The 26323-nt window shown below is 39.4% G+C and overlaps 1 protein-coding gene across 1 annotated transcript; it reads right to left on the bottom strand.

Moving 5' to 3' along the window:
* Positions 1 to 2119: 2119 nt before the first annotated feature.
* Positions 2120 to 25793, bottom strand: UNC93A (unc-93 homolog A). Its single transcript, XM_087719126.1, has 9 exons — positions 25654 to 25793; positions 23125 to 23258; positions 19191 to 19372; positions 14596 to 14825; positions 12335 to 12463; positions 9485 to 9696; positions 7784 to 7919; positions 6141 to 6272; positions 2120 to 3120 (listed from the first exon to the last, which is right to left on the bottom strand). Exons 2-9 carry the CDS (start codon positions 23209 to 23211, stop codon positions 2849 to 2851), a joined length of 1380 nt encoding a protein of 459 aa, XP_087575252.1. The 5' UTR covers positions 23212 to 23258; positions 25654 to 25793; the 3' UTR covers positions 2120 to 2848.
* Positions 25794 to 26323: the final 530 nt, after the last annotated feature.

Below are 26323 nucleotides of genomic sequence, written 5' to 3'. Positions count from 1 at the left end.
ATTTTGATCACGTGACCATGAGGATGCTTCAACGGTCGCTAAGTGTGAAAAATGGTCACTAAGTGTGAAAAATGGTCATCGGCCGTTGTAACTTTGGTCACTAAATGAACTGTTTGAAAGCTAAAGCTAGCTTGCATTATGCTAGCTTACATTTTCAAGAGAGAGAAGCTAAACTCCTTATTAGAATTGAAATAGAAATGAGTAGAGTAGAGTAGAATAGTTTATTATCCAAGCGTGATTGGACACACAAGGAATTTGTCTTCGGTGTACATAAATAAAATAAAATAAAATACATTCATCAAGAATCATAAGCTACAACACAGTGATAGTCTCTCTCTCTCTCTCTCTCTCTCTCTCTCTCTCTCTCTCTCTCTCTCTCTCTCTCTCTCTCTCTCACACACACACACACACACACACACACACACACACACACACACAAATACACACACACTCCTCCTCTGGATTCAATGGGGTTTAGGAAATCTCCCACCCTCATACACTCCCCTTTCTTTCTTTCTTTCTCTCTTCCCTCCCCTGGATTCAATGGGGTTTAGGAAATCCCCCCACCCTCATACACTCCCCTTTCTTTCTTTCTCTCTTCCCTCCTCTGGATTCAATGGGGTTTAGGTCCCCCCTCGGCTCGGATCACACCTCAGCTGAGCAGGGAGGAATCCTTTGCTTTTGGAGGCTTCACAGCAAGGGTTCTACCTCCCCTCTTCCCCCCTCGGCTCGGATCACACCTCAGCTGAGCAGGGAGGGATCCTTTGCTTTTGGAGGCTTCACAGCAAGGGTTCTACCTCCCCTCTTCCCCCCTCGGCTCGGATCACACCTCAGCTGAGCGGGCAGGGAACTTTTGCTTTTGGAGGCTTCACAGCAAGGGTTTTACCTCCCCTCTTCCCCCCTCGGCTCAGATCACACCTCAGCTGAGCGGGCAGGGAACGTTTGCTTTTGGAGGCTTCACAGCGGCGGCGGTGCCTCCCCCTCTTCCCCCCTCGGCTCGGATCACACCTCAGCTGAGCAGGGAGGGATCCTTTGCTTTGGGAGGCTTCACAGCAAGGGTTTTACCTCCCCCACCGATGCTGGCTTCCCCGCTGCGACTGGCGGGAACGGCAATGAAAGCTCGGGCTTCACTCCTCCGTCTGGGGCTGCGGCTAACAGGGACGGCCAAGCGCTTTCCTCAAAAACCCTGCCTTCCACACACACCCGGCTTCCAAAATCCGGGGAGTTGCGGGGAGGGACGATCTTCTTCCCCTCTCTCAGGTTGCCCGGTTCCCCCACCCCCAGTTCCTCTCATGAGTAGCTCGCAAGGGAAGGCCTTCCCTTCCCTTGCTAAAGGCCGCCGCCACCCACCCAAAGCAGCGAAGCCTCCCGATTCCCACTGGCACCGGAGTTACTCACCAGGGCAGTGCAGCAAAAACAAACAGCGAAGGTGAAATGAAATGGAGACTGGTGAGAGTCACGACTCGCACGGCGTGCTTAAGCGGACTCCAGCCAATCAGTGAGCTGGCTGGGATGGAAAATTTTAAGCACCCTCGTGCGTGCTTAAAGTTTTCCATCCTAGCCAGCTCACTGATTGGCTGGAGTCCAGGCCAATTAAATCAGTGAGCGGCAGGCTGGGCTGGCTTAAATTTGTAGGTAGCATAGAACAGAACGATGAGCCAGCCCAGCAGCTGATGCGCGGGAGCTGGGAGCGCCAAAAAAAGCGTGCCTGCCGCCACCATCCAGACAGAAACCCAATATTTTTACTGTTGCCTTTGTTACGTTTGTGTTGTATTTGTGCAGCATCCCCAATTCCATGTGATCAAAATTCAAAGCCCTCTAGCACCTGATTTCATATTTATGACGGTTGCATTATCCCGACGTCATGTGATCAACCTTTTGCCACCTTCTGACAAGCAAAAGTCAACGGGGAAAACAAATTCACTTATAACAACCGCTTAACATCTGTGGCAAGAAAGGTCGTAAAACGGAACAAAATTCATTTAACAAATGTTTCACTTAATCAACAGAAATTTTGGGCTCAATTGTGATTATAAGTCAAGGACTATCTGTAGTTTTAAGGTTCCTTCTTGTGCAAAAAGAATGGATAGACCTTGACGTGGTGCAGAGTTAGAATATCTACTTTTACACGGAGTCATTGAATCAGAAAAAAAATACCCTTCTCTCAGGAAACTCAGCTTGTTTCTGAATGTATGAGTTCTCATGTTTGCAGGAAATATATCCAATCTGTGTGATAACAGCTGAATGTATACAAAATTTGACACTTGTATAGATGGGGATCTAGGATGTGGCTCATTGCCCAGAATTCTTAACTCTAAAGAAAATGTTCACTCCTGATTTCAACAAGATTTCAACCAATTTCGTTGTATTTATTTTGTACAATGACAATAAAGACTATACTATACTAAGATCCAGTTGCAATCATCAATTTATATCTGTTATGTCAATACAAAGTTTGTAGTGCAAAAAGAAATATTTTGTTTATTGATTGTCATTGTTTATTGATTTTGAATTTTTTTTAAAAAAAATAGGTAAAATGAAAATCAGTGCTGTATTTGTCCACTATTTATCTTTGTTCCAGGAATTCAGGTGGCCTACACAGGACTCCATCCTCTGATTTATTCCCCATAACAACCATCCTGTGAAGTTGGTTGGAGAGTCTATACAAGGCAAGTTCATAATACTCTGCAAAGTCTTTTCACAAAAGAAGAATAAAAAAAAAATCCTATGCACATTGTTAAAGCAGTGTCTTGAACCTTCTCATGGCCATCATTCTCTGTTGTCCAGTAAATGTCCTTATGGAAGCTTTGATTTGATTTAGAACCCTTTTCTGCATAGATTTCCTTACTTAGAGATTTGTTGATTGAGCATTTTGCTGTGATGTGATTGGCTCCTGGTTAGCAGTGTGAGGTGTTCCAGAAGACACTTTGGATTCCAGGTATTCGACTGCTCCGTATAAGACCATCGCCACAATCAGAACAGTTACCAGAATGTATAGTTTGATGGAGACGCTTAAGAAGGTGCTGTAGCCAAAGGCTATGACAAAGCCCAATGACTCCCACAGGCGGTAATTTGCAAAGGCTGCCTCTTTGTGCTTCTCAAATAAAATTCCATAGAGAGCTATTAAAGAAAAATATATATAAGAGAGAATGATATCAGATAATCTTTACGACATCAGCTCAGATTTATGTTTTTTTAAACAGCAGTTGTCACCTATTTCAAACAAAGGTGATTCTGCATTACAATCTTTTATTATACCTCTCTTTTTGTGCCAAGTATTTTCAGAGCACTCTGTTATAGATTGGGATACCTTTTATGGCTGCAGGGAGGGAGTGTTCTGATCATATCAAACTCTTTGGTTTCCCATCTTTCTGCTCTGAATGGCAAGACTTTATCGAGTCTTTTCTCTTTTTACAGAGAGAAGTGGGTTTGCCCTCATTTGCTGCTTGAGATATTTTTAGCTTTGCAAATCTAAATGCAGCGCACACATATCCTGAACAAATGTATCGGGAATGAATGAAATTGAATCCTGCGTTTCTTTAGGTGTGCTTTAGGGGGAGCTCTTGATTAGTAGTAGCTCCCAACTCTAAAAGATAGCTTTGGGAGTGACTTGCTTTGGTTCTGAATGCTGATGAATTTTTGATCAATTCTCCTTAAAATGTTATGATCTTTTGGTGAGAGAACTGGGCCAAGGGCCAGCAATGTTACTGGCTTTTAAACTGAGCTGTTCTTATACCGTATATAGCTTGGAGTAGTATATAGATAGTCCTTGTTTACTGATCACTCATTCAACAACTGTTTGAAGTGATGACAACACTGAAAAAGGAGACTTATGACTGGTCCTCAAAGCTGTGGCTGTTACAGCATCCCTGTGATCACGTGATTGTGATTTGGGCTTTTTGCAATTGGTGTGAATTTAGGATACTTGCAGCGTCCTGCGAACATGTGATTGCCATTTGTGACATTCACAACTGACTTCAGACAACCAGAGCCAATGAGGAAATCAGATATGTGATGTTGCACTTAATCATCTGCAGTGGTTTGCTTAATGACCACAACTGGAACGGACAGTGTAAGTCAGCTCAGTTAAAAACTGCATTACCTAACAACAGAATTGCTGGTCCCAATTGCAGTAGGTATGTGAAGAATATCTGCAATCCTAAAGCATGGTTCTACTATGTAACTACTCTGTGAAAGAAAAAGAAAGTACTTCTGAGCATGCAAGGAGAGCATAGAGGGTCTTTTACAGAGACTACAGGAACCGACATTAGATTCTTCAAGTGGTATGCAGCTTTTATAACATTACTTAGCATGAACTCATGTAACCATTAGATAATTTAGATCAATGTTTCTCAACCTTGACTAGTTGAAGTCCACCCATCCTCAAGTGGCCAAGATAGATAATTAAGAAGCTGAAGGAAGAACACATAGCCTTCATCTGCTAATTTCTGGCTGCAATCACTGCCTGTGAAATAGCGGAGGGATTAAGTGGCATAAAATGAGTGAATGAGATAAGGGTGGTCTTGGCCCATCATATTAACCATTACATTGAGCCATGGTGGCCCAGTGGTTAAAATGCAATAGTGAAGGCTACTTCTGCTGGGTGCAATTTGGCAGTTCAACTCTCATCAGGTTCAAGGTTGACTCAGCCATTTATTCTTCTGAGGTCGGTAAAATGAAGACCCAGATTGTTGGGGGCAATATTCTGACTGTAAATTGCTTAGAGAGGGCTGTAAAGCACTGTGAAGTGGTATATAAGTCTATTGCTATATCCTACAGAACCAGATGTACAATCTAAGTTTTATTCTTAGATTGGTGATGTGATGTCTCCCAGAAATGGGAAAGGAAATACATAAAGTTTTTTTTTTTAAAAATAGCCCAGACACTGCTAAGCAAAATAATCCCACAAATAGAAGTTCATAAAGACACAGACATCATCTTTCTTTCTCTCTCCATCCTCTATAGTAAATTCTTTAAAATGTTTTCTATTCAACAGTTTATTTATTAATTCTTCTTAATTATACTATCGGACATAAGTGCATTTATGCAAATAGTAATTTTAAATGCCTTCTGTCTAACCTACAATTCTGGGAATCCCAGGCAATTCCCCTTTAATTATTAATCAGGGTTAATCTTGCTTAGCTTCTGAGATCAGCTATGGTCTGCTGGATACTATTTGTCAGTGCAATGATAAAAAATAAATCTTTACCCATAAATTTCAAATGGACTGTTAAAAAACAACAGATACAAAATAGGCTGTGATGTTACATTATGATAGTTTACCAATGATCTTTCTTAATTTTCCTGTTCCTTCCCTCTCCTTTTGTAGTGTTAGTTTAGTAATTTGAGCTTATCATTTCTCAGAACTGAAAAGGCAAGCAGAAACACACAAAGATATTTGAATGAAACCTAAACAAGCCTGGTTGCGGGGTGATGCAGAACTTCAAGGTGGCAATCAGTAAAAAAAACACACCTCCTTCAAAGGGTCTTACTAAAGTTGATTGATGCCAGGCCACTCCCTGGCAGTGAAATTCTAGATGGAGTATGCAGAATATCTTGCCTTCTAAGATAAATGTATAAGATAAATATGTTGCTAAGTTTTAACAATCCTCGGGGATCAAATAATTTTATGGGTTTGGGATGAATTTGACTCAGCTCATTATTTTAAAGGGAACTTATGCATCTAACACTCTGACTATCCAAACTGCAATACAAAATCCTTCAGGTTTTTTCCCTTTTCAGAATTTTACAATGTATTTTCTTCCTACTGAAATGGAGAAGGTGAAAAAAGAGCATGCTTTATAAAAAGCCTTGCATTAAAAGGGACCGATTAAGAGGAAATGCAACTATATATGTTTGAGAAATTGTATACACTTTTACAGACACAGAAATGTAGGTGGATCTTCTTGCAGATTTTAAACAATTCATTAGATTTGCATAGAAATAGAGCAGGATCATTATGCACAGAAGGACAGGCCTAAATGGCCATCCACAAACATCACATAGATCAATCTAACAGTTCATGCCAAGGAGGCCCTTTCCAGTAAGGCTAATACAGTTGCTGATATTATCTCCTTTGCATAAAACCTACAATCCTATTTCAATCTTTCTGCTGGTCTTCTCTCACTATAAATGCTTACCGTTGGTTAGTGTTTGCAAGATAGCATCTGCTACACCCCAGATGGCAGGTATTATAAAAAATAGGGCAAGTTGGTTTGAGTAAGGTTTCCAGAGCAATAGCACTATTATGCAGCTGAGATGGAGAATGGCACCTGTTGGACGAGGCAAAGATCATGAGAAAACAGTAAAGCACATTCCAATTCAGACTTAAGAACTGCTTGTCATCGTAGGACCTGGAATGCACCTTAGCTATAACTTCCTTTCTAGCACCCAGTAAACTCTGGAAGAAAGAAGCAGGATTGGTCCAGACAAGGAAACTATATTTTCTATTGCCACAAAAGACAGGACTAGAACCAGTGGGTTAAAACAAAGGAAGGTGGTTTAGACTAGACATTAGGAATAATCTCTTGATTGTATGTAAGTGTTAGGCAGTAGAAAAGGCTGCCACATTATGGAGCAAGTTCTCATTTGCTAAAGGTTTTCCACCGAAGGTGGACGATCATCTACTAGATATACTGTAGGGCAGGGATGTCAAACTCGCAGCCCGGATGTGTCACATGCTGGCCACCCCCATTCCCCCAGTTTAGTGAAGGGGAAAAATGTCGTGATATGTCACGTGACAACAACATAACGCCACATGTTCGATGTCCCTGCTGTAGGGAATCTTGCATTGAGCCAGATGCTGGTCTACATGACCTCTAAGGTATCTTTCTCTCTATGGTTCTAGGGCTCAAGTATTTCATATATCACCTGACCTCTCTCATTCAGGCAGCCTTTTGTCAAGCTGCCACATTAGCCTCCAAAAAGATGCTAATGTTGTAATATGCCTTTAAAGCAGCAGACTCCTTTTGCTATTCCAATAAATAGTAAAATAGTCACATTTGTGTAAGATCTAACGCGATTCTTCCAAAACATTTTCAAAGTAGGCATAGCCTTAAGACCATTTTTTTGTAAAAAAAATATTACCCTGTTTCCCTGAAAATAAGAGCTCCCTGGATAATAAGCCCAATTGGGCTTTTGAGTGCATGCGCTAAAATAAGCCCTCCCCAAAATATAAGCCCTCCTCAAAAATATTGTAATGCAGCAGCAGCCATGAGGCAACCATGCTCACCACTTCCTGCACCTCAAAAATAATAAGACCTCCCTGAAAAAAAGGCCAAGCGCTTATTTCAGGAGTGAAAAGAAAATAAGACCCCGTCTTATTTTCGGGGAAATACGGTACCTATATCAATACATTATAAAAAGAGTACCAGAATTGATGATATGAGGTCAGATACTGAACTTAATAAGCTGGATCATGAAATTACATGAAGCCCCACAAATCAGGTGATTTCCAGGACACCTTCTCCAAGTTGGAAACCTTCAGTTCCTTTACCTACAGATGGTTTTCTGAGAACTCTTGGAGTTACAGTGAATTATAATTCTGGTACCCTTGGAGAATTCTTCAATAAAGTTACTGATTCAGCAAATATATTTATATAACTATTGGGACTGTTGCTTTGTCATCTTGCTAGTGATGGGAAACTATGTTCTTCAGCAATTGCTTAACTTGTATCCTATTTCTCAAAGCTCAAGTCAAATCCACCCAGGCCATTACACTAGATAATGGGCCATATAAATGTAATAAAATGTAATTTAAAAAACCCAGTTAGCCTTTACCTACCCAATGTAAAGAGAACCTTTCTACCGGTGAACTGGTAAATCTTGCCAAACAGCAAGGAGGCGAGTGAGTTTGTAGCTGAAAAGCAGATCATCACATATCCAACGAAGTTTATCCCAAGAGCACAGGTCACATAGGACTAGAAAGAAAGTGGGAAAGAGAGAGGTGCCCACAGTTATTTTATTATACAGAGCAGCAGCTTCAATTTTCTTGTTTGCAGTTAAAGGCCTGATGGGTGCTTCAGAGTGCAGGTGTTGAATATTCATGCCACACTTACATGATCAATAAAGCTATTCCCTGTCTTGCTATAGAGCCTCTAAATGCAGTGTGCAGCTGCTGTGCAATATGGGTAGACAGCCAGGACTTTGATCAGCTATTGCAGCTGTTCTTAAGCACAAAAACATGTGAAAACTGGACCTGAAGTTGAAAAGACATAACCTACTCATTCTCAAAGTAGTATCCTCCAGGTGTGTTGTAATTGCTTGATAGCCTACCCTTTGGGTTTCTGCCTGTTCCAGCAATCTAATAGAGGTAACATGTTCAGGGTCTCCTTGATGAAACAATATCATCTGGGAGGTTCTGGGAAGTGTACCTTCATTCTCAAGGTGTCTGCCTTATGGAAGAGCCTCCCCCTGGACAGACTCACCCCTTTGGGCCTTCTGGAAGATTGTAATGACTTGGCTTTTCCCCTAGCATAGGAATTGGATTCTAATGGAACTCCGGCATTTGTATGTGTAACATATTGACAATGAGCTTTTTTATAGGTGCTTCAACATGTTTTTTAAAATTATTTTATATTATGTTTTCACCTACTCGAGATTCCACTGGTGGCCATATAAATGTAATAAAATGTAATTAAAAAAACCCCAGTCATTTCAACACACTGGAATTCTTAGCAAAGATAGAATCCTTTGGACATATTGACAAGGAATTCTGAAAGTTTTAATTCTGATGCAACTGGAATATAAAAACCTGGATACGCTCCTGAGTTTGGAGCACTCCATGTGCCAAGAGTTCTGCTTCTCGCCATATTATTAATGGGACAGATGTCTCATTTTTGTATGTATTGAAAAGTTTTAATATCTTTTACCATTTTAACATTTTTATTGTTTTTATTGTTTTTATTGTTTTATGATGTTTTTCAAATTTTAATTGTAATATATGTTTTGAATTGTGAGCTGCCCAGAGTCATTTGCTGAGATGGGCAGCTATAGAAATCCAAGGAATGAATGAATGAATGAATGAATGAATGAATGAATGAATGAATGAATGAATGAATGAATCTGTCTGTCTGTCTGTCTGCCTGCCTGCCTGTCTGCGTGCCTACCTACTCTTTGAATAAATCATTTTGATGAAGTGATTTATAAATTAACAGTTCATACTGTGTAAAGAACCAAAAACTATGCCTAGGAAATAGTTCTCCTAGAAGGCCTTGCTACCTATACTTATGTTCTTTAATCCCAGTATGATTCCCAAATGGTTGTATTGTTTCTTTTTAAAACATTTCCAAGAGTTAGAGCCAAAGGGAATACATAGGTGACTAAATCTGGTGGCACATCATTTAAATGAGTTTTCTAGACCCTTGAGAGAGAGAGTCTACACTAGGTATTCTGTGGTGCGATTCTGTGGTGAACTTCTGCTCCTTCTGCATTTTTTCACTTAGCACCTTAAATAGATTAGATAAACCTATATTTTATAACCCACCTTATTGTAGTCACTGGCCAGGAATCCTTGCTCAAGTCCACTATACATAGTCAAAGGTATCAAGAGACACTGGCGTTTATCTTTAAGATGTTGAAATGTTTCCAGAAATGTGGATCTAAAAGATGACCTGGACTTTTCTTCACTCTCTGCTTGGTTAGTTGAGATTTGATCCAGAAATATAGTCACTAGCAACACAGCTAGAATCTCACTAGCTGAGAAATGAAAGGAAGTATTTGAAACAACAAAATTAAAAGGGTACGTTGTGTTTGGAAAAATTGGTGTTTAATAATAAAATCATATTTCTTGGCTTATTAAGTGCTACTAATTTAAATTAGCAATATTAAAAATGTCTTCTTTTAACCCAAAGCAAAATACTTTTTGGGCATCCTTTTTTCACAATTTTTTTTTGCTCAGCTGTGACGTTTGTGTTATGACAGATAGCAGGAAAAAAACAACAACCCCACAATCTGCTGTTGCATTAAACATTTGTTACCATTCCAGGTCAAAACAAAGGCTTTACTGAGATTAGCATGAATATGGTATCACACATCTGTCAATATTGCTTCTTCTCTGGATAAGCATATTTTTGAGCCATTTCCTTGCAATGATAGTATTTTCTAAATTACATGTAAAAGGACATTATACTTAAAGCAGAAATGTTAATTTTTATTATATTACATGGATGGAAGTTGAAGTAAATTCAATCCAATCAAAAGGATTGAATATACTGTATGAATTGAAATGATCTACAAAATATTCAGAATTTGGTAAGATTTACTGTTTCTCTGTATCTATTTTGAATGGAAAATGTTACCTTCAGAGTAAAAGCATGTCATGTCAAAGCATAATATTTTGATCCCTAATATTTGAAAATATTTGACACATGACACCCCCTGCATGCACCCCACCCCCATATATGCGCAGCAGAGATCTGAAAACCAGCTGGCTGATGGGAAGTGTGCATACATGCATGGTGGAGCTGAGCTGGGATGATGACTCATGTGCCTCCAGAGAGGGCTCTGTGTGCCACCTGTGGCATGTGTGCCATAAGTTCGCCATCATGGTCCTATACTATGGTTGGTTGAACTTCGTTGGACTTGGCCTATAGCTTTTCATTCTCAGATTCTGATTCAATTGAGATTTCTTCCTACATCCAGTCTTGAGTGAAGGAGAAATCCAGAAAAGCCTTATATGCTATGAACACAGATACCACAAAATATGATCCACTTCTTTCTGCAGTGTTCCTAAGAGCATTTAAAGGACTAGCAAGAAACAATGGATTTTAATTAAAAGGGAGATGTTTTTGATTGTATAAAGGTCGTCTAATAAGGGAATGGACGGCTTTGAGAGATGGCGGACTCTCCTTCACTAAAGCATTTAAACCAGAGGTGGGTTGCTCCTGATTCAGCCCAGATTGGTTGAACTAGTAGTGGCAGTGGCAGGAGGCTCTGCCCACCTGCCCGGTCACTTCTGCACATGCACAGAAGCATTGCGTGCGTGTGTGAACCAAGAATTAAAAAAATGGAAACCCACCACTGATTTAGCAATAGCAATAGCAGTTAGACTTATATACCGCTTCATAGGGCTTTCAGCCCTCTCTAAGCAGTTTACAGAGTCAGCATATTGCCCCCAACAACAATCCGGGTCCTCATTTTACCCACCTCGGAAGGATGGAAGGCTGAGTCAACTCTGAGCCGGTGAGATTTGAACAGCCGAACTGCAGAATTGCAGTCAGCTGAAGTAGCCTGCAGTGCTGCATTTAACCACTGTGCCACCTTGGTTCTTTAAACAAAACTAGACAGACATCTGATGTCAGGGATGCTTTAAGAGTAGATTCTTCCTCTGGTGTGGATATTATCTAATATCCTGTTCAAATTTACATGTAGGGATTATATATATATATATATATACACACACATAGGGAGACATATATATATATATGGTGTCATTTTTCTCATTTTAGCAAATATATGAATAATTTATAAATCCTGTTTAAAGCTTAGGGGATCCTACTGTAAACTTCTCAATTTTTCTTATTTGTCTTTGGTCAATTTTCCATATATTGAAATTCAGTGTCATTGATCCTCATCACTGGTGAACCTTGATCTCTATTTGTATTGTATTGTATTGTATTTGGTTTATTTGTATGCCGCCCTTCTCCAGGAGGGACTCAGGGCGGCGAACAACTCAGAGGGGAAAGGGAACATAAACAACAGTACACAGCTGCTATTTGAAGGTTAAAGGAATTTAAATCTTGCCATGTTGGAGCGCAAGGCATGAAAAGCAAATTTCCTAGAACAGGGGTGTCAAACTCAAGGTCTGCAGACCGAATCCGGCCTGTGGGGTGCTTAGATCTGTGGGGCCACCCTGGAAACAGTGAAGGATCGACCCGCAGTGGCTCTCCCATCAAAAACGGGCTCCCAAGCTCCATTTTTTGCAGCAACCACCTCCTGCAACCCTCTGCCAGCAAAAACAGAGCTTGGGAGGGTGGCCCTCCCAAGATCTGTTTTTTGCTGGCAGAGGGTTGCAGGAGGCCATTGCAGCTGAAAATGGAGCTTGAGAGCCCGTTTTCACTGGCAGAGCACTTGGGCTGCCACAGGCACCCCCAACAAGCTGGCCGTGCCCACCACAGCTCTCCAAAGTCAAACACAACCCTGAGGTGGCCCTCAATGAAATCGAGTTTGACACCCCTGTCCTAGACAATCTTCCATCAAAACACTACCTAAACCAAGAACCTCACTTGAGTAAGGTCCAGCATTATATAACTTTAAAATGTGCTCTGATACATTATGCATACAAATTATGCACATTTTCCTTCATCATATGTCAAAGATGCGTGAGAGGGCTTACCTGTGTAGATTCCCATCAAAGTATAGATCAAAGTATTAGATGGTCCTTTTGATGTCACAGTCCTATTTGTGGTGTTTACCATGCAACTGCCTACACCACAGCACACCAGATCTGCTTCTGTGAGATTCACTAATACATTAAAAACAAAAGGAAACAGGGTTTTATTAATGGTCAAAATACAGACAAGAATGAAGGTTGTATAAGCAAATGAAGGCCAAATATACAATCCACTTGCAATTCCCTGTCATCAGTTTTAAGTTTTGTTTCAAAGAAAGTTAAACTGCATTGGTATTCTTATTTGTAATCTAAGAAATATCTGTGGGGGTCTATGATATTTCTTTCTTTCTTCTTTCTTTCTTTCTTTCATTCATTCATTCATTCATTCATTCATTCATTTGATTTCTATAACCACCCACCTCAGTCAAAGATTCTGGGTGGCTTACAATTCAAAAAAGTATATTACAATTAAAAATACTAAAAACATTTTAAAACATCCATATTAAATATACATAGGAGCAAGATATTTGTTCTATTAGTAGTACAGCCTGGAAACGGGGCCATTGGCACCCTGTGCACCCCAGGCATGTAAACATAGGCAGGTTTTTAGGTCCTTATGAAAGGCTAACAGGGTTGGGGGCCATTCTAATCCCCTGTATACTCTGTTATAAAAAATAAATTCCTAAGTGGTCTTTCTTGTGCATTCATGCTGCAAAGTCCTTCTCTCTAAATTACTTTTAGTGGTCCAGAAGTTCAAGCAATTATATCAAGAACTTGCTAATGCGTTGATGCACATCAGTGATGGGATTCAAATTTTTTTACTACCAGTTCTGTGGGCGTGGCTTGGTGGGCATGGCATGGCTTGGTGGGCGTGGCACGGTGGGCATGAAAGGGGAAGGGTACTGTAAAAGCTCCATTCCCTCCCCACTCCAGGGAAAGGCTACTGCAAAATCCCCATTCCCTTCCAATGAGCAGGGACTCAGGAGGCAGAGAATAGATGAGGGGTCACTCTGGGGCAGAGGTGGGTTCCTACCAGTTCGCACCTATTCAGTAGAACCGGTTCGTCAAATCTACCAAACCGGTTAGAGGAGGTTCCACAAGTGGACCCGGAAAGCAGGCCACACCTACAGAAGAGGTTCCAAAAAAATTTGAAACCCACCACTGGTCCTTGGATATGATTATTCTACACTATCATGCTCATATTTATAAAACTCAGTGCCTCTGTGAAAGGTAAGGATGACTACTGCGTTTGTGGTGCAATCAGAACATTGCGTGTGTTGAAGTTGTTTTAACGCAAACCAAAGATGCCTTTTAAAAAACAAGTTTACATCATATTCTTATGCATGCCAGTGCTGTGTGTGAGGTAATTTAAGGTGGTTCTAACAAGTGTCGTTGGCATCTTCATATCTGGCCACATGGGCGGCAAGCCACTCCCACAAAGGAGGCCACACCCACAGAGTAGGTTCGAACAATTTTTGAAGCCAGTCAGAGGTGGTATTTACCAGTTCTCTGAACTACTCAAAAATTCCGCTACCGGTTCTCCAGAACTGGAAAGAATCTGTTGAATACCACCTCTGATGCACATGATAAAATAGAACAATTATTTGTGACCCCCCCCCAAACCAATAACTGTGCCTTTGAGATGAATATGAGATTTTGAAACTTTTGAAGAATACCATTAACAGTTTCTGATTTGTTCCTAATAGTAATATTTGGTCAATCAGGAAATGTTACCCATTATGAATACAACTTTGTAAAATTGCCCCTTTAGTAATGATTTTAATTAGTAACATTCAATCCCTAACTATTTCTTAAAAGAACTGACTACTCTTGCAATCCATCTAGTCTCTATTATCCTTACATTAAAGGATTAAATCAAACTTAAAATAAAAACAATTAAAACATAGAATATAAATCCATAGACTGATTCTTTAATGTAAATGCTAGAAACATTATTTGTTAGAGTCATCTTGGTACTTACTTTATCAGATGATTAGTAAAACTAGTGCAAAATTGCATGGGATTATCTAATATGCTAAACCAAAATTAAACAAATTATGTTCCGGTTTAGGGCAATATATGAACTATACCTGGAATCAGTTATTTGCAAGCCCAAGAGGCAAAGTTAAGAGAACAAAGATCGGCTATAATACTAGCAAAAGAATTTTAAAAGCTTTAAAATATTTCCTTTCTCGTTACATGCTTTACAAATAACATAGGCTTCATGTGTCTTCTTTACTACATGTCTACTTATACATAATTACCTTTATTGGGAGTCTGGCCAAAAACCAGAGATGCTATTAGATTCCCCCAGACTCCAGAGGATCGGTATATCAAAAAGAAGATTCCAAAATACTGGGTAACTATATATTTTCCAATTTTGCCCACTTTCTGAGCGTATAAATTGCCGGCCATGGTAAGATAAGTGCACTTGGCTGACCAGAGCGGGGCTGCTCCCAGCCCTAAGATCATTGATGTGGGGATGAGTGTGAACCTGTCAAAAACACTTAATGTGGTTATTTTTATGAAACAAAACAAAATCCCAAAATACTTAGCATTCCACTGAATTTCAGAGAAATTTGCTAATTGTACTCCCTCTGCAAAAACAAAAACAGAATGCAAGGGAGGCAAATAATGATTCACATGTTTTGTATCTTCACTCTAATGACAAATCCTTCCAGAGTTGCGTAAGAAGTCATGATACAAGTACAGAATTAAAGCATCACCAACAGAAGTTCAAATTGCATCTTTCCAATATTGGCACCATAGACTCAAGTGATGTCCACCCACTATTTGCCTAGTATAACAGGATTGGCTGTTTCTGGGTAGGGTTTCCAGAGTGAACCAGACATTAATAAAATCAAAATCAAAACTAGCCTGTGTAAAGAATTTTATATGCAATGACCCTGTGAGTGGCTCAGAAGCTGCAGCTGCATAGAATGAAACAATATGTTTGTTCAGATGGACTCCTTACCATTCATATTTAAAATGTATTTCCTAAATTTGTAGTCAGTTTATTTATTTATTTAATTTATTTAGTTTGTCAAACGTAAAAAAACAACAGGTATAAGTATAAACATAAATATGAACAGTAAATGGGGACAGATTTGATCCAGAAATTAGAAAAAATCTCCAGGGGTGCTCAAACTTGACAGCTTTAAGACTTGCGGACTTCAACTCCCAGAATTCCTCCTCTTGCTCTTCATCTTGATGATGCCCAGATGGGAGGGGGGAGGGAGCTGGAACCGGTTCTAAAAGGCACTGTAGATTTGTGGAACCTCTTCTATAGAAGAGGTTACAACTGGCAGGAACCCACCCCTGCCCCTTACAGACCTCTTAGGAATGGGGTGAAGTCAATGGTAGATAGTCTTAAGTTAAAATTATGGGGGTTTGGGGATATTTGGTGTAGTGTTAATAGTTTGGTGTAATGTTGAAGGCATCAGGCTTGAAAGTAGGAGATGGTGAGTAGCCTGCTTTAGGCACAAAGCCAGCTGGGTGACCTTTGGCCAGTCACTTCCTCTTAGTCCTAGCAAAGGAGGTAATGGCAAACCACTAACCAAAAAGTTTGCCAAGAAAACTGCAGTCAGTTGCTAGCAGTCAAAAACTGACTTGAAGGCACACAAACACATATGTTTTAAGGCATCCCTCATTTCTGAGGGTTCAAGGCAGTTTACAGAATAGGGCTTTCTTTTTACCCCCATGGCAACAGTCCTTTGAAATAGGATGGGCTGAGAGAAAATTGTGAGCTATAATTCTGGAATGTCCATATCACACCTACTTGAGTCTGTCTAATATAATGAAACACAGGATATTCCAGAGGTGCTATGCCTACTAAGGATAGATTGCTATGCATATAGTCTTTGACTTACGACCTCAAACTTCCACAAACTGTGATCAGAACTTCCATTGCTAAGCAAGGCAGTTGTTAGTGAGTCATCCGCAATTTTATAAACTTTTCTTCGCTGTGGGTATTAAGTGAATCACCATGATCATTAAATGAATCAGGTAGTTATTAAGTGAAATCCATCTTCCTCTATTGCAGGGGTCAGCAATCCATGGCTCTGGAGCTGCATGTGGCTCTTTCATCCCTCTGTTGCGGCTCCCTGTTGCTGGTCGGCTCCACAATTGATAGGGCTTTCGGTTAGGAGAGGTAGAGGAAAGAGGACACTGTGCTAGGAGACTCTATGTTGGGGGAACCAGACTTCTGGTCAGCTCCAGAATTGAATGGGGGGGGGGGTTCCGGTTAGGACATTTATGGTTCTTGGAGTGTTTAAGGTTGCCGACCCCTGCCCTATTGACTGTTTATTGGAAGCCAGCTGGGAAGGTCATAAATGGTAATCCTGTGACTCTGGGATGCTGCAACTATGAGAAATACATATCAGCTGCCAAGCACACACATTTTGATCACATGATTATGGGGACATTGTGAAGATTGTATAGTAAATACAAGGTCTGGTTGCAAGTTACTTTTTTCAGCCCTTTGAACAATCATGAAATGAATGGTTGTAAGTTAAGGACTATTTATAAGAACACATAAAACCAGCCCTCATAATAGGAGAAGAAATGGCTTTTTAAAAGTTTAATGGTCAAAGTACAACTTATTTATGGCTGCATAAAGTTACCACGTTTTTTTATCATGTGATACTATCGATTCTTTTGTACTCACTAGAGGTTGGTGGCAGAGGTGATATTCAGCAGGTTCTGACCAGTTCTGGAGAACCGGGAATGGATATTTTGAGTAGTTTGGAGAACCAATAAATACCACCTCTGTCCTGCCCCACCCCTATCTATTCTCTGCCTCCCGAGTCCCAGCTGATCGGCAGGGAATGGGGATTTTGCAGTAACCTTCCCCTGGAATGGGGAGGGAATGGAGATTTTACAGTATCCTTCCCCTGCCACGTCCACCAAGCCACGCCCATCAAGCCACACCCACAGAACCAGTAGTAAAAATTTTGAATCCCACCACTGGTTGGTGGAAATTAAAGTTACATGGGTTACATAGCATTCCCCAGGAATGGAGGGCTAGTACCCTCTGGATATTTTGCGGGGAGGGTTGTCTCCTCCCAAACGTCTACTGCTAATCTGGCCAACTTTCTGGATGGAGATTCAAGGAATCTCTGGGATACTCCATCGCTGGAAGTTTTCAAGAAAAGTTTGGACAAGCGTTTGCTTGGGATAGCATAAGGGCCCTATGATTCTTTGAGACATCATGGGGGTTGGAGAGGATACCAGGCTGATCAAATGTTAGCTAAACTTCTCTTTCCCTATCCTTTCCTTTTGAAATGTAATTATAACTCCAGTCATTAGATAGTGCCTTCACTGGCTTCTGCTTGGTTTCACTTGGCTCAGGCTTTGTTTGGTAAAGGAGATGTAAGTGGTTGCCTCAGCTACAAAAGCGGTTGCTGTACACTCCCCAGCGTATCTGTTTATTTGTTCTGCTTTTTTTGTTCATGTTCTAATAGCTCATGAAAAAGCAGCATGTGAGTGGTTATTTTGCTTTGATGAGAAACCCTTCACTGACATATCAGAGGTAGACTGGTTAAAAAAAAGTGGACAAGGACAAAAACAAAACCACAAACCAGGGATCTGCAAAACCATCTTAATCATCTATAGAATGGTCTAGAGCAGTGATCTTCAACCTTGGCAACTTTAAGACCTGTGGACTTCAACTCCCAGAGTTCCTCAGCCAGCAAAGCAAAGCTGGCTGAGGAACTCTGGGAGTTGAAGTCCACAGGTCTTAAAGTTGCCAAGGTTGGAGACCACTGGTCTAGAGCAACAGCTTCAGTTTTACACATGGAAATTGTGGCATAAATCCTACCCATATGGCTATCCCTCAAACCCAAAACTAGTAAGACTATTTGAGATCTGCTTCTCCCAGCGTCTTACTTTAAGTACATCCGAAAATGATCTTGATGTGGGTGAAGAAATGATCAAAACTAAGTGAGGCAGAAGAAATACACCAAAGATATTCACCACAAATCTGATCTTTTCTTTCTTTTCCCCTGTTTTTCCAAGGGCATTGAACTGTTGCTGTGCTTTCATTCCCTATTTCCATTGACCAATAAAAGTTCTATCCAGATTGAAACTGGTATCAATTTGAGGCCTGGCCTGATCTCAAATATTTAAAAGCTTTTTCTTACCTTCACTTCATTTTAGGGAGCCGAAGGCCCCAATTTCATTCTTTAAAAACTCACATATAAAGTTGGGTTTTGGCTCTGTTCATTTGAAGATCTTGGCATGTTATAAAAAACTCAATTCTTACCTTCTAGTCAATAAAAGTTGCACACCTCTTCTATAGATATTCCTCCATTTCCCTTTCTAGCTGTTGTCTGCTGATTCCTCAAGTACCAGTAATGTTTTTAGCCTCAAAGCATTGAGTTTGGTGCTATCATTAAAAACGTTTACTTGTCCCCTATCAAATCCTAAAGTGACTTTCAATCTTATGTTTTGTGAAGTCCAAGCCATCTAATGAACAAACATCCACTTATTTACTATACTTTTCTCCATTTAGTTAGATTCAATTAGATCTTTCATGGTGGTATCCCACTACAGATATGTCAGCCAGAAATTATATCTGTCCCCCCAAATGTGTAGGAATGGAGCAGGCAGGTGGAGGGGGTGGTGGAGTTAAGTATGTCATAAGTTTGGAGTCCTTGCATTCCCACAAGCATTCCAAGTTCAACCCCTCCTGAATTCTGTTGATCTTTATCTGTTGACAATTTATTGTTGAACTTTAGTTGACCACATACTTTATCAGGTTGAATAAATATTTCATGCTGCAACTTTACGAATGGGCCTGATTTTTTGTGTCTGACAAAATGCATTGCAAATGTCATAGGAATTAGGAAATACTAATTACCAGCTGGCATAGAAGTTTCCCAAAGAGAATGTAATGTAGCAACACATTGAGCCTACAATGGTCCATTTGCATCCAAATTTCTTAATGATGACTGATGGGAGAAACATGGAGGACAGGATGAGAGTACCATAGATCATACTCAGGGAGGCAACTCCCAGGCCTTCTTCAGAGTGGAGGCTGCTCTGTACAGACAAAATGCAATGGAGGCACATATTTATAGCAAACACAATAACACATAGGTGACAGTGATGAATAGAAAAAGAGGAAGAGACAGTTAAGCCAGAGAAGTTTTGCAATGAAACTATGATATCAAACACATATGACAAATGCATTGTCATTACAAAATGCTGTCTGTGCTTACTGTGTCCTGATTTCTGAGGAAATCAGAGCATTTGGGTAATGATATCATCACACACATTTCATCAAGCCTCCCTACCCTCATGGGTGCCCACAAATTAAGCTCCTCTTTTGGGATACTCAGACTCATCAGTCTTTATTGCACAGAGCAATGAAAATGCAGTGTGACTCTTGCTTTAGAAAAGAACCAGTTTGACCAAGCCATCAATTGCCATCAATTAAAGGACTAATGATTATCCAAAGCTACTTCAGCCAGAGAACGTTAGTTGGTACATTTTGCAGATGGAGCAAACAGTTAAGAGGGTGCATGGCCCACAGCTGCATAATGGATAGAGAAAGTGACTTTGTTGTAGTTTCTTTCAGAGGCTGTAAAGGAGATGGCAGGAGTTTTGTACTTTCATAATTGCAAGGATTTGAATCTTTGAAAGTAATCTTACACTAAGGAAGTATTAGCACATCTGACCCTGTTTCCTGTCTAGTCTGCCTGGGATGATTGACAGTTGACGTAGTCACGGAGGGATAGCAGGCAGTTGGATGTGAATATTGTTGAAAGGAGAGAGATGCTGAGGATTTTCTTCATACAAGAAAAAATATTTGGTCACATCACCAGGATCACTGCCCTTATCTTGAGGCACTTATGATTTATTTCAATTTGGGGGTTAAAACTTTCTTCCATTATGCAATCTCACCTCATTCATTTGAAAACAAAGAAAATCAGATTTTCTTAAGGCAGCATAAAGAATACGAACATTACAGAGAATAGTTTTAATAGCAATTAAAAGGCACAATAAAATAAATAAAGCATCCACTATAGTGCATTAAATACACTATGCAATATGTGTTTAATATAATACATGAATATATATAACGCATGCATGCATGCATGCATGTGTACATATAAATGTACACGATCAGAAAAAAATGAAAGCAGAGAAATGTGAAAAGCAAATGAGGGAGGGAGGGAGAGTGAGTGTACAATTCATTACACAGGTCTGCAAAAAAAAATTCGAGAGCTGTTTTGGTTATTCCATGTAATCTTTATGTTTTTTGGTGTGCTGAATCAGAAAATGACCTCCATTTTGTCATAGGACATCATGTGTCCTGACAATTTTAGGTAACTGTGTTAAATAAGGCAATACCTCAAAATAAATGGAAAGACTTATAAAATTAAAGTTTTATTACAATATTTTCATGAAAATGCTTGTTTGAACTGAAATGAGCTCACCTACACACACTAAACTCGATTCTTCTTCCTTGTGAGGCTCCTCTTGGTGCATTTACACTTGTGAGTAGCATCTGGAATGTCTCTCTGAAGCATCCAACAGTAGTCTGCCATCATTGTAATGTTCCATTTTCCCTGGTATCTCCTTTCCATCTCTTTAATGTCTTGGTGGAATTGTTCACCTTGTTCCTCACTTACAGCTCCCAAATTTTCAGGAAAGTAGTCAAGGTGGGACTGGAGGAAATGTACTTTCAAACTCATCAGGCAACCTAAAGCTTGAAATGCTTTCAGCATTCTTCCAACAAACTTTTTGTAGTGAGGATCTTTGTTATTGCCTAAAAGTTTCTGTACGACTTCTTTAAATGCAACCCACCTTTCTTTTTGAGGATCCATCATGGTATTGACAAACTCTTGATCAACTATAAGCCTTCTAATGTCTGGTCTGACGAACACATCTTTCTTCAATTTTGCCTCCGACAGGCATGGAAACTTGGTGACCAAATAGTTGAAGCGTTCTCCATCTCTTGGAAGTGATTTTATGAATTGCTTCATCAATCCCAATTTTATGTGGAGAGGGGGGTAGAAGAACTTTATGGAAAGGTACCAAAGTTTCTCGGAGGACATTTTTTTCACCAACTGTTAGCATCCTCGGCTGCCAACTCTTCTTGGTCCAGTGATTTTGTCGGTCTCGACTGTCCCATAGACACAGAAAACAAGGGTATTTAATATACCCAGCTTGTTGCATGCACAAGACCTTCAAGTCCCCATACACTTGCCAACCATGGTCTTCATATTTAAGTTTATGAAGAACCAATTCCAAGTTCTCGTAGGTGCCTTCAAGTGTACGGAATGACCTACAGGTATGGAAGCGTAAAAACCGTTGTGGAGTAAAACTGCTTTGAGACTTCTTTTTGAAGAATCTATAAAAAGATGCCATTGCTCTGAATCATATTGGATTTTAAATTGACCCATCAGACTTTCGACATCGATGCAATAAACCAACTTGTCTTCCTGGGCAAAGTAAGGAATGAACTCCTTTTCATGATGTCTGAACCATGAAGATGACACTCCTGGCAACAATAAATTCCTGCTTTTCAGCCTTGATTTGAGTAACTCAGCGGCATTTTTGGGAAGATTCAAGTCTCTTACAAATCATTCATCTCCTCCTGAGAAAATAATTTTGGTCTTGTATCATCTTCAAAGTCAGAACTTGATTCGTCATCTGGTTCAGGTATGACTTTACCTTCATTGGAGCTAGGTATCTCTTCCAAGGTAGCAGGGGGCTGGGGTACTGGTATATCTGTGCCATGGGGGATGGGACGAATTGCTGAGTGAAGATTGGGGTATGAAATGGAATGCTTCCATTTGGAATTAAACCCTTTCACATCGCATGAACAAAAGTAACAGTCATCACTATGGTTCTTTTGCTCTTGCCATACTATAGGAATCCCATAACAGAAATATTTTTTCTTACCTTTGAACCAGTTTTGGAGGTCCTCAACACACCGTTTTCACACTTTATGAGGTGCCCAAACTTTATCTTGATCTCCAATTTTTAGTCCAAAGTATGCAAAGTATACTTTTTTCACAAAGTCTGTAATATTCTGTGGTTGCTTCAACATTGTATATTCACCACAGATGAAACAGAAACTGTCTGGCAAATTAATACACTTTCATGGAGCCATAACATAACGGTTGAAGAATGACGAGCTAACATGAATTGCGATGAAAAATTGTGAACAGCCTAGAACCAAGAACCTGATGATGATTCATGCACAAGTGTGGCATGCAGGAGAGAGCAGCTCTGGGTCTGTACATGAGATGTCACAGTGCTGGCCACGCCCCCTGCACTGCCCGGAGATGCTGCTATCTGCCCTGTGTCTCCCTCCCATTGGATTATTCAGGAAAGATTAACCCCTTCTACCATTAGAAGCACAGACTTAAAACTTGCTTAGCTTATGTATATATTGCTGACCATCAGATTTACAGTGCTATTTTTTTTACATAACTCGGATAAACCCTTTAAGGTTTTTTTGGCATTTTATATCTTAAATGCACTTATATGAATTAATTAATAGTAATTTGGACTTTAAATTTGGTTAAAAACCCATAATATAAAAAAATACCAAAAATTATTTTTTTAAAATAAATTTGAAGACAATTTTGCATGTTGTGGCAAATCATGACGTCTAGGAGTTTTTTCAATATTTTATTTGTTTTCAGCACACCAAAATACATGGAAATTAGATGAAAATAATCAAACAGCCTTTTAGTTGCAGACCTGTGAATTATCTGCATATACTGGAATGAATAATGCACAACAGGATCTCACAGATCCAAATAAAGTTCACCTACCTGAAGATTTTGGAGTCCTCCATAAGCAGTAAAAAGAAATGTGAATCCAAATGACATCACAAGAATGTTTTTCAGATATGAATCCATAGCTGAGTCATAGAAGTTCCCAGTGGAGAAACCTGGCTTTCCTTCACCTTTAACACAAAGGAATCATGTTAGCTACATGAATACTGCCCACAAATGTTGCCTTCTTCAGCTTTGAAAATGCTACAGGTCTGGTAGCAATGGTAAGAAATAGTACCAATTAACTTGATTTGAAGTATTGATTGGGTTCCACGCAAGGCGTATAACATTTGTATGAGGTCTTCCCTTACACCCAATTTTGCAAATCATTTCTAGCCAGAAGGCAGCTTTCCAGATTGCTTTTTTGAAACAGATCCTCCTTCCTTGCCCACTCACACTGAAGAAGAAATATATTTTAAGAAACAGGTGGGTGGGATACAGTTTTAGCTTAGCATGGAAAGGTCACTTGGAAAGTTGCAACACTTACTATCCCCCCAAATACTGTCCCTCAAACTACTTTCTTCCAGATATGTTGGAGTCCAATTCCCATCACATCCAGCCAGGATATGAGTAATTGGACTCCAAGATATTAGATATCTCTGTGATACTCTTGTGCTTTAAGTGTAGACACTTAAAAAAGAGAATTTATGTGCAACAAGCCAAATTAAACCGATCTACCTAGAACAAGAAGTTGAGAGTTCAACAGATGTACTGTAGATAGAAACGAAGAAATCAAGGAGCAGAGTACAGATACAAAACAGCACTAAGGACACATAAATTTAATAACAAACAAACAAACACAATAAAATCATCCCAAACCATAAGAAAACTCTAGGCAGGTATGAAAAACTCGAGACAGAGGTCTTTCTGCCTCCAGGAATAGAAGATTATTTTTTGAATCATGGTTTGCAAACAATTGTTTATATAAATTGGGTTATATTTTTTTGTTGCCTTAGCGTGCCTGAGTTGTCAGTGGATCCAGAACACAACTCACTTATCCATTTTCCTTTGCAGGGGCTGAATTTTCCAACTTCTTGTAAGTGAATCTTTCCAAAGGAATGTGCTGCCTCTTTACTGTAAGAATTTGTCAAGGCTGAAAAGTTTTTTTTTTAAAATTGTACCAAGCTCTGAGCGTACCTCAAAGGCCTGTGGTATGTCAGCCTTGACACTCTTTTAGTTTTTTCTGTCAGGGCACTTAAGATTAAGCTGACTCCAAAAGAGCCCAGACAGCCTTTGCATTTCTGCCTCAGCTCTTATACATGCAGGGAATTTAAAGAATGCCCCCCTTGAATACCTTCCTCACTATAGCAATGCAGGCCTGCCACAATAATTTGTTATAGAATGGACACTTCTAGCAAACCAAGGAACACCTTTATGTAGCTTTAAAAAGGAAAAAGAAAGAGCTCCATTTTTCCTTGAAGTTCAATTTTCCTTTTTTTCTAAACTTATTTCAGTTTGCTTACTAATGGGCTTCTTTGCATTTTTGTTTATATGGTCATACAACTTTAATAAGCGTAAGAATTCAATGTTTGGGGTGTATTATCAGCCACCCTAAAGGATGGCTTTCATTCACCTTAATTGCCTTATATGGGAAAGTTTATGAAACTTTTCCTCAATACCATGATCAAACTCCTCCACTGCACTTAGCAGATTGTTTGAGTTTGCATAGCATGCTAAACCATCATGGTTTACATTCATAGTGGCTGCATTCTTCTGTATCTTTTCTTTTATGTATATGTACCAAAGACAAATTCCTTGTGTGTCCAATCACACTTGGCCAATAAAGAATTCTATTCTATTCTATTCTATTCTATTCTATTCTATTCTATTCTATTCTATTCTTTGTACCAAGGAAAAAATAAATCATCTGCACCATGACTTAATACAATGTATGAACTCAGTCTGATATGTTAGCAGCATTTGCAAAATATTGATATTGTGAATATCATATCATTGATTAGTAATATTATAGAATGTTGAATATGTTATTTGCTCAATATTATGTTGCTAACAATGTATTTTAATTGTAGTTTTAACATTTAGGCTTTTTGTGATAGTTTTTTATTGTATATGCTACCCAGAATCAGTCAATCTTTTATTATGATTATAGACAAGACTTAAAAATTAAAGCGTTAAAATAAACTAAAACAAAACAGGACATAATGTTATATTAGAACAAATGGTGATATCTTCAATGGGCTGCCACATTCTGTCTGATTTTACAGACAGAATAGCTGAATTTAAGGAAACATACAAGGAAACTGTATCACATTGTTCTGATAGTAACAGTTGTACATAAAAGAGGCCAGAATTTCCCAGATATTTTACAAAGTAAGGAGTTATAAAATGAGTCCATAAACAGAAGGATGACTCAGAGTCACTTTATGTTGAGATGGGTGGGTATATAAATGCTAAACAAATAATAAATAATTAAATACAGGTTGTCCTCAATTTACAACCATTCATTTAGTGACCATTCAAAGTTACAACAGCACTGGAAAAACATAATTTGTGACTGGTTCTCACATCAGTGCAGCATCCCCATGGTCATATGATCAAATCTTGGTGCGTGGCAACTGGCATGCATTTATGAAGGTTGCACTGTCCAGGATCACATGATTTGCCATCTTCCCAACAACCTTCTGACAAGCAAAGTCAGTGGGAGAAGCCAGACTTGCTTAACAGCCGAATGATTCACTTAAGAACTGCAGTGATTTGCTGTGGTAATAAAGTTCGTAAAAATGCGACATGACTCATTGAAGAGCTGCTTTGCTTACTAACAGAAATGTTTGGCTCAGTTGTAACTGGAAGTCGAGGACCACCTGTAAAACAGAGCAGTGTACCAATGCAAAAAATTGTATCTGACTCTGTGATATCAGGAGATGAATGATGGCTTCTTCTTTTTTTTAATGTTTTATTGATTTTATTTATATTCAATCCAATTTTCATTTGGTCTGGGTACAGCAATGTTTCATCAGGCATAGTATTCATTCTTGCTATAACATTCATCACCATAATAGTAATAGTGCAATAACATAGTCACAATGACACGTAACATCCTCTGCTTTAACAATTCTTCTCTTTAAGATTTCCTCTTTTAATATCTCTTCCTTTCTAACTTCTGTCAGGAGGTGAATGATGGCTTCTGAAGGAAAAACCATCTGCTCCCTACTTTCCCCCCCTCATGCTTTTTGTA

Source organism: Thamnophis sirtalis, unplaced genomic scaffold (genome assembly GCF_051295495.1).
Source record: "Thamnophis sirtalis isolate CommonGarterSnake01/CBP01778 unplaced genomic scaffold, rThaSir2_p1.2 scaffold_6, whole genome shotgun sequence".
NCBI classification, from domain to species: Eukaryota; Metazoa; Chordata; class Lepidosauria; order Squamata; family Natricidae; genus Thamnophis; species Thamnophis sirtalis.
This window is presented reverse-complemented; position numbering and strand designations above follow the sequence as displayed.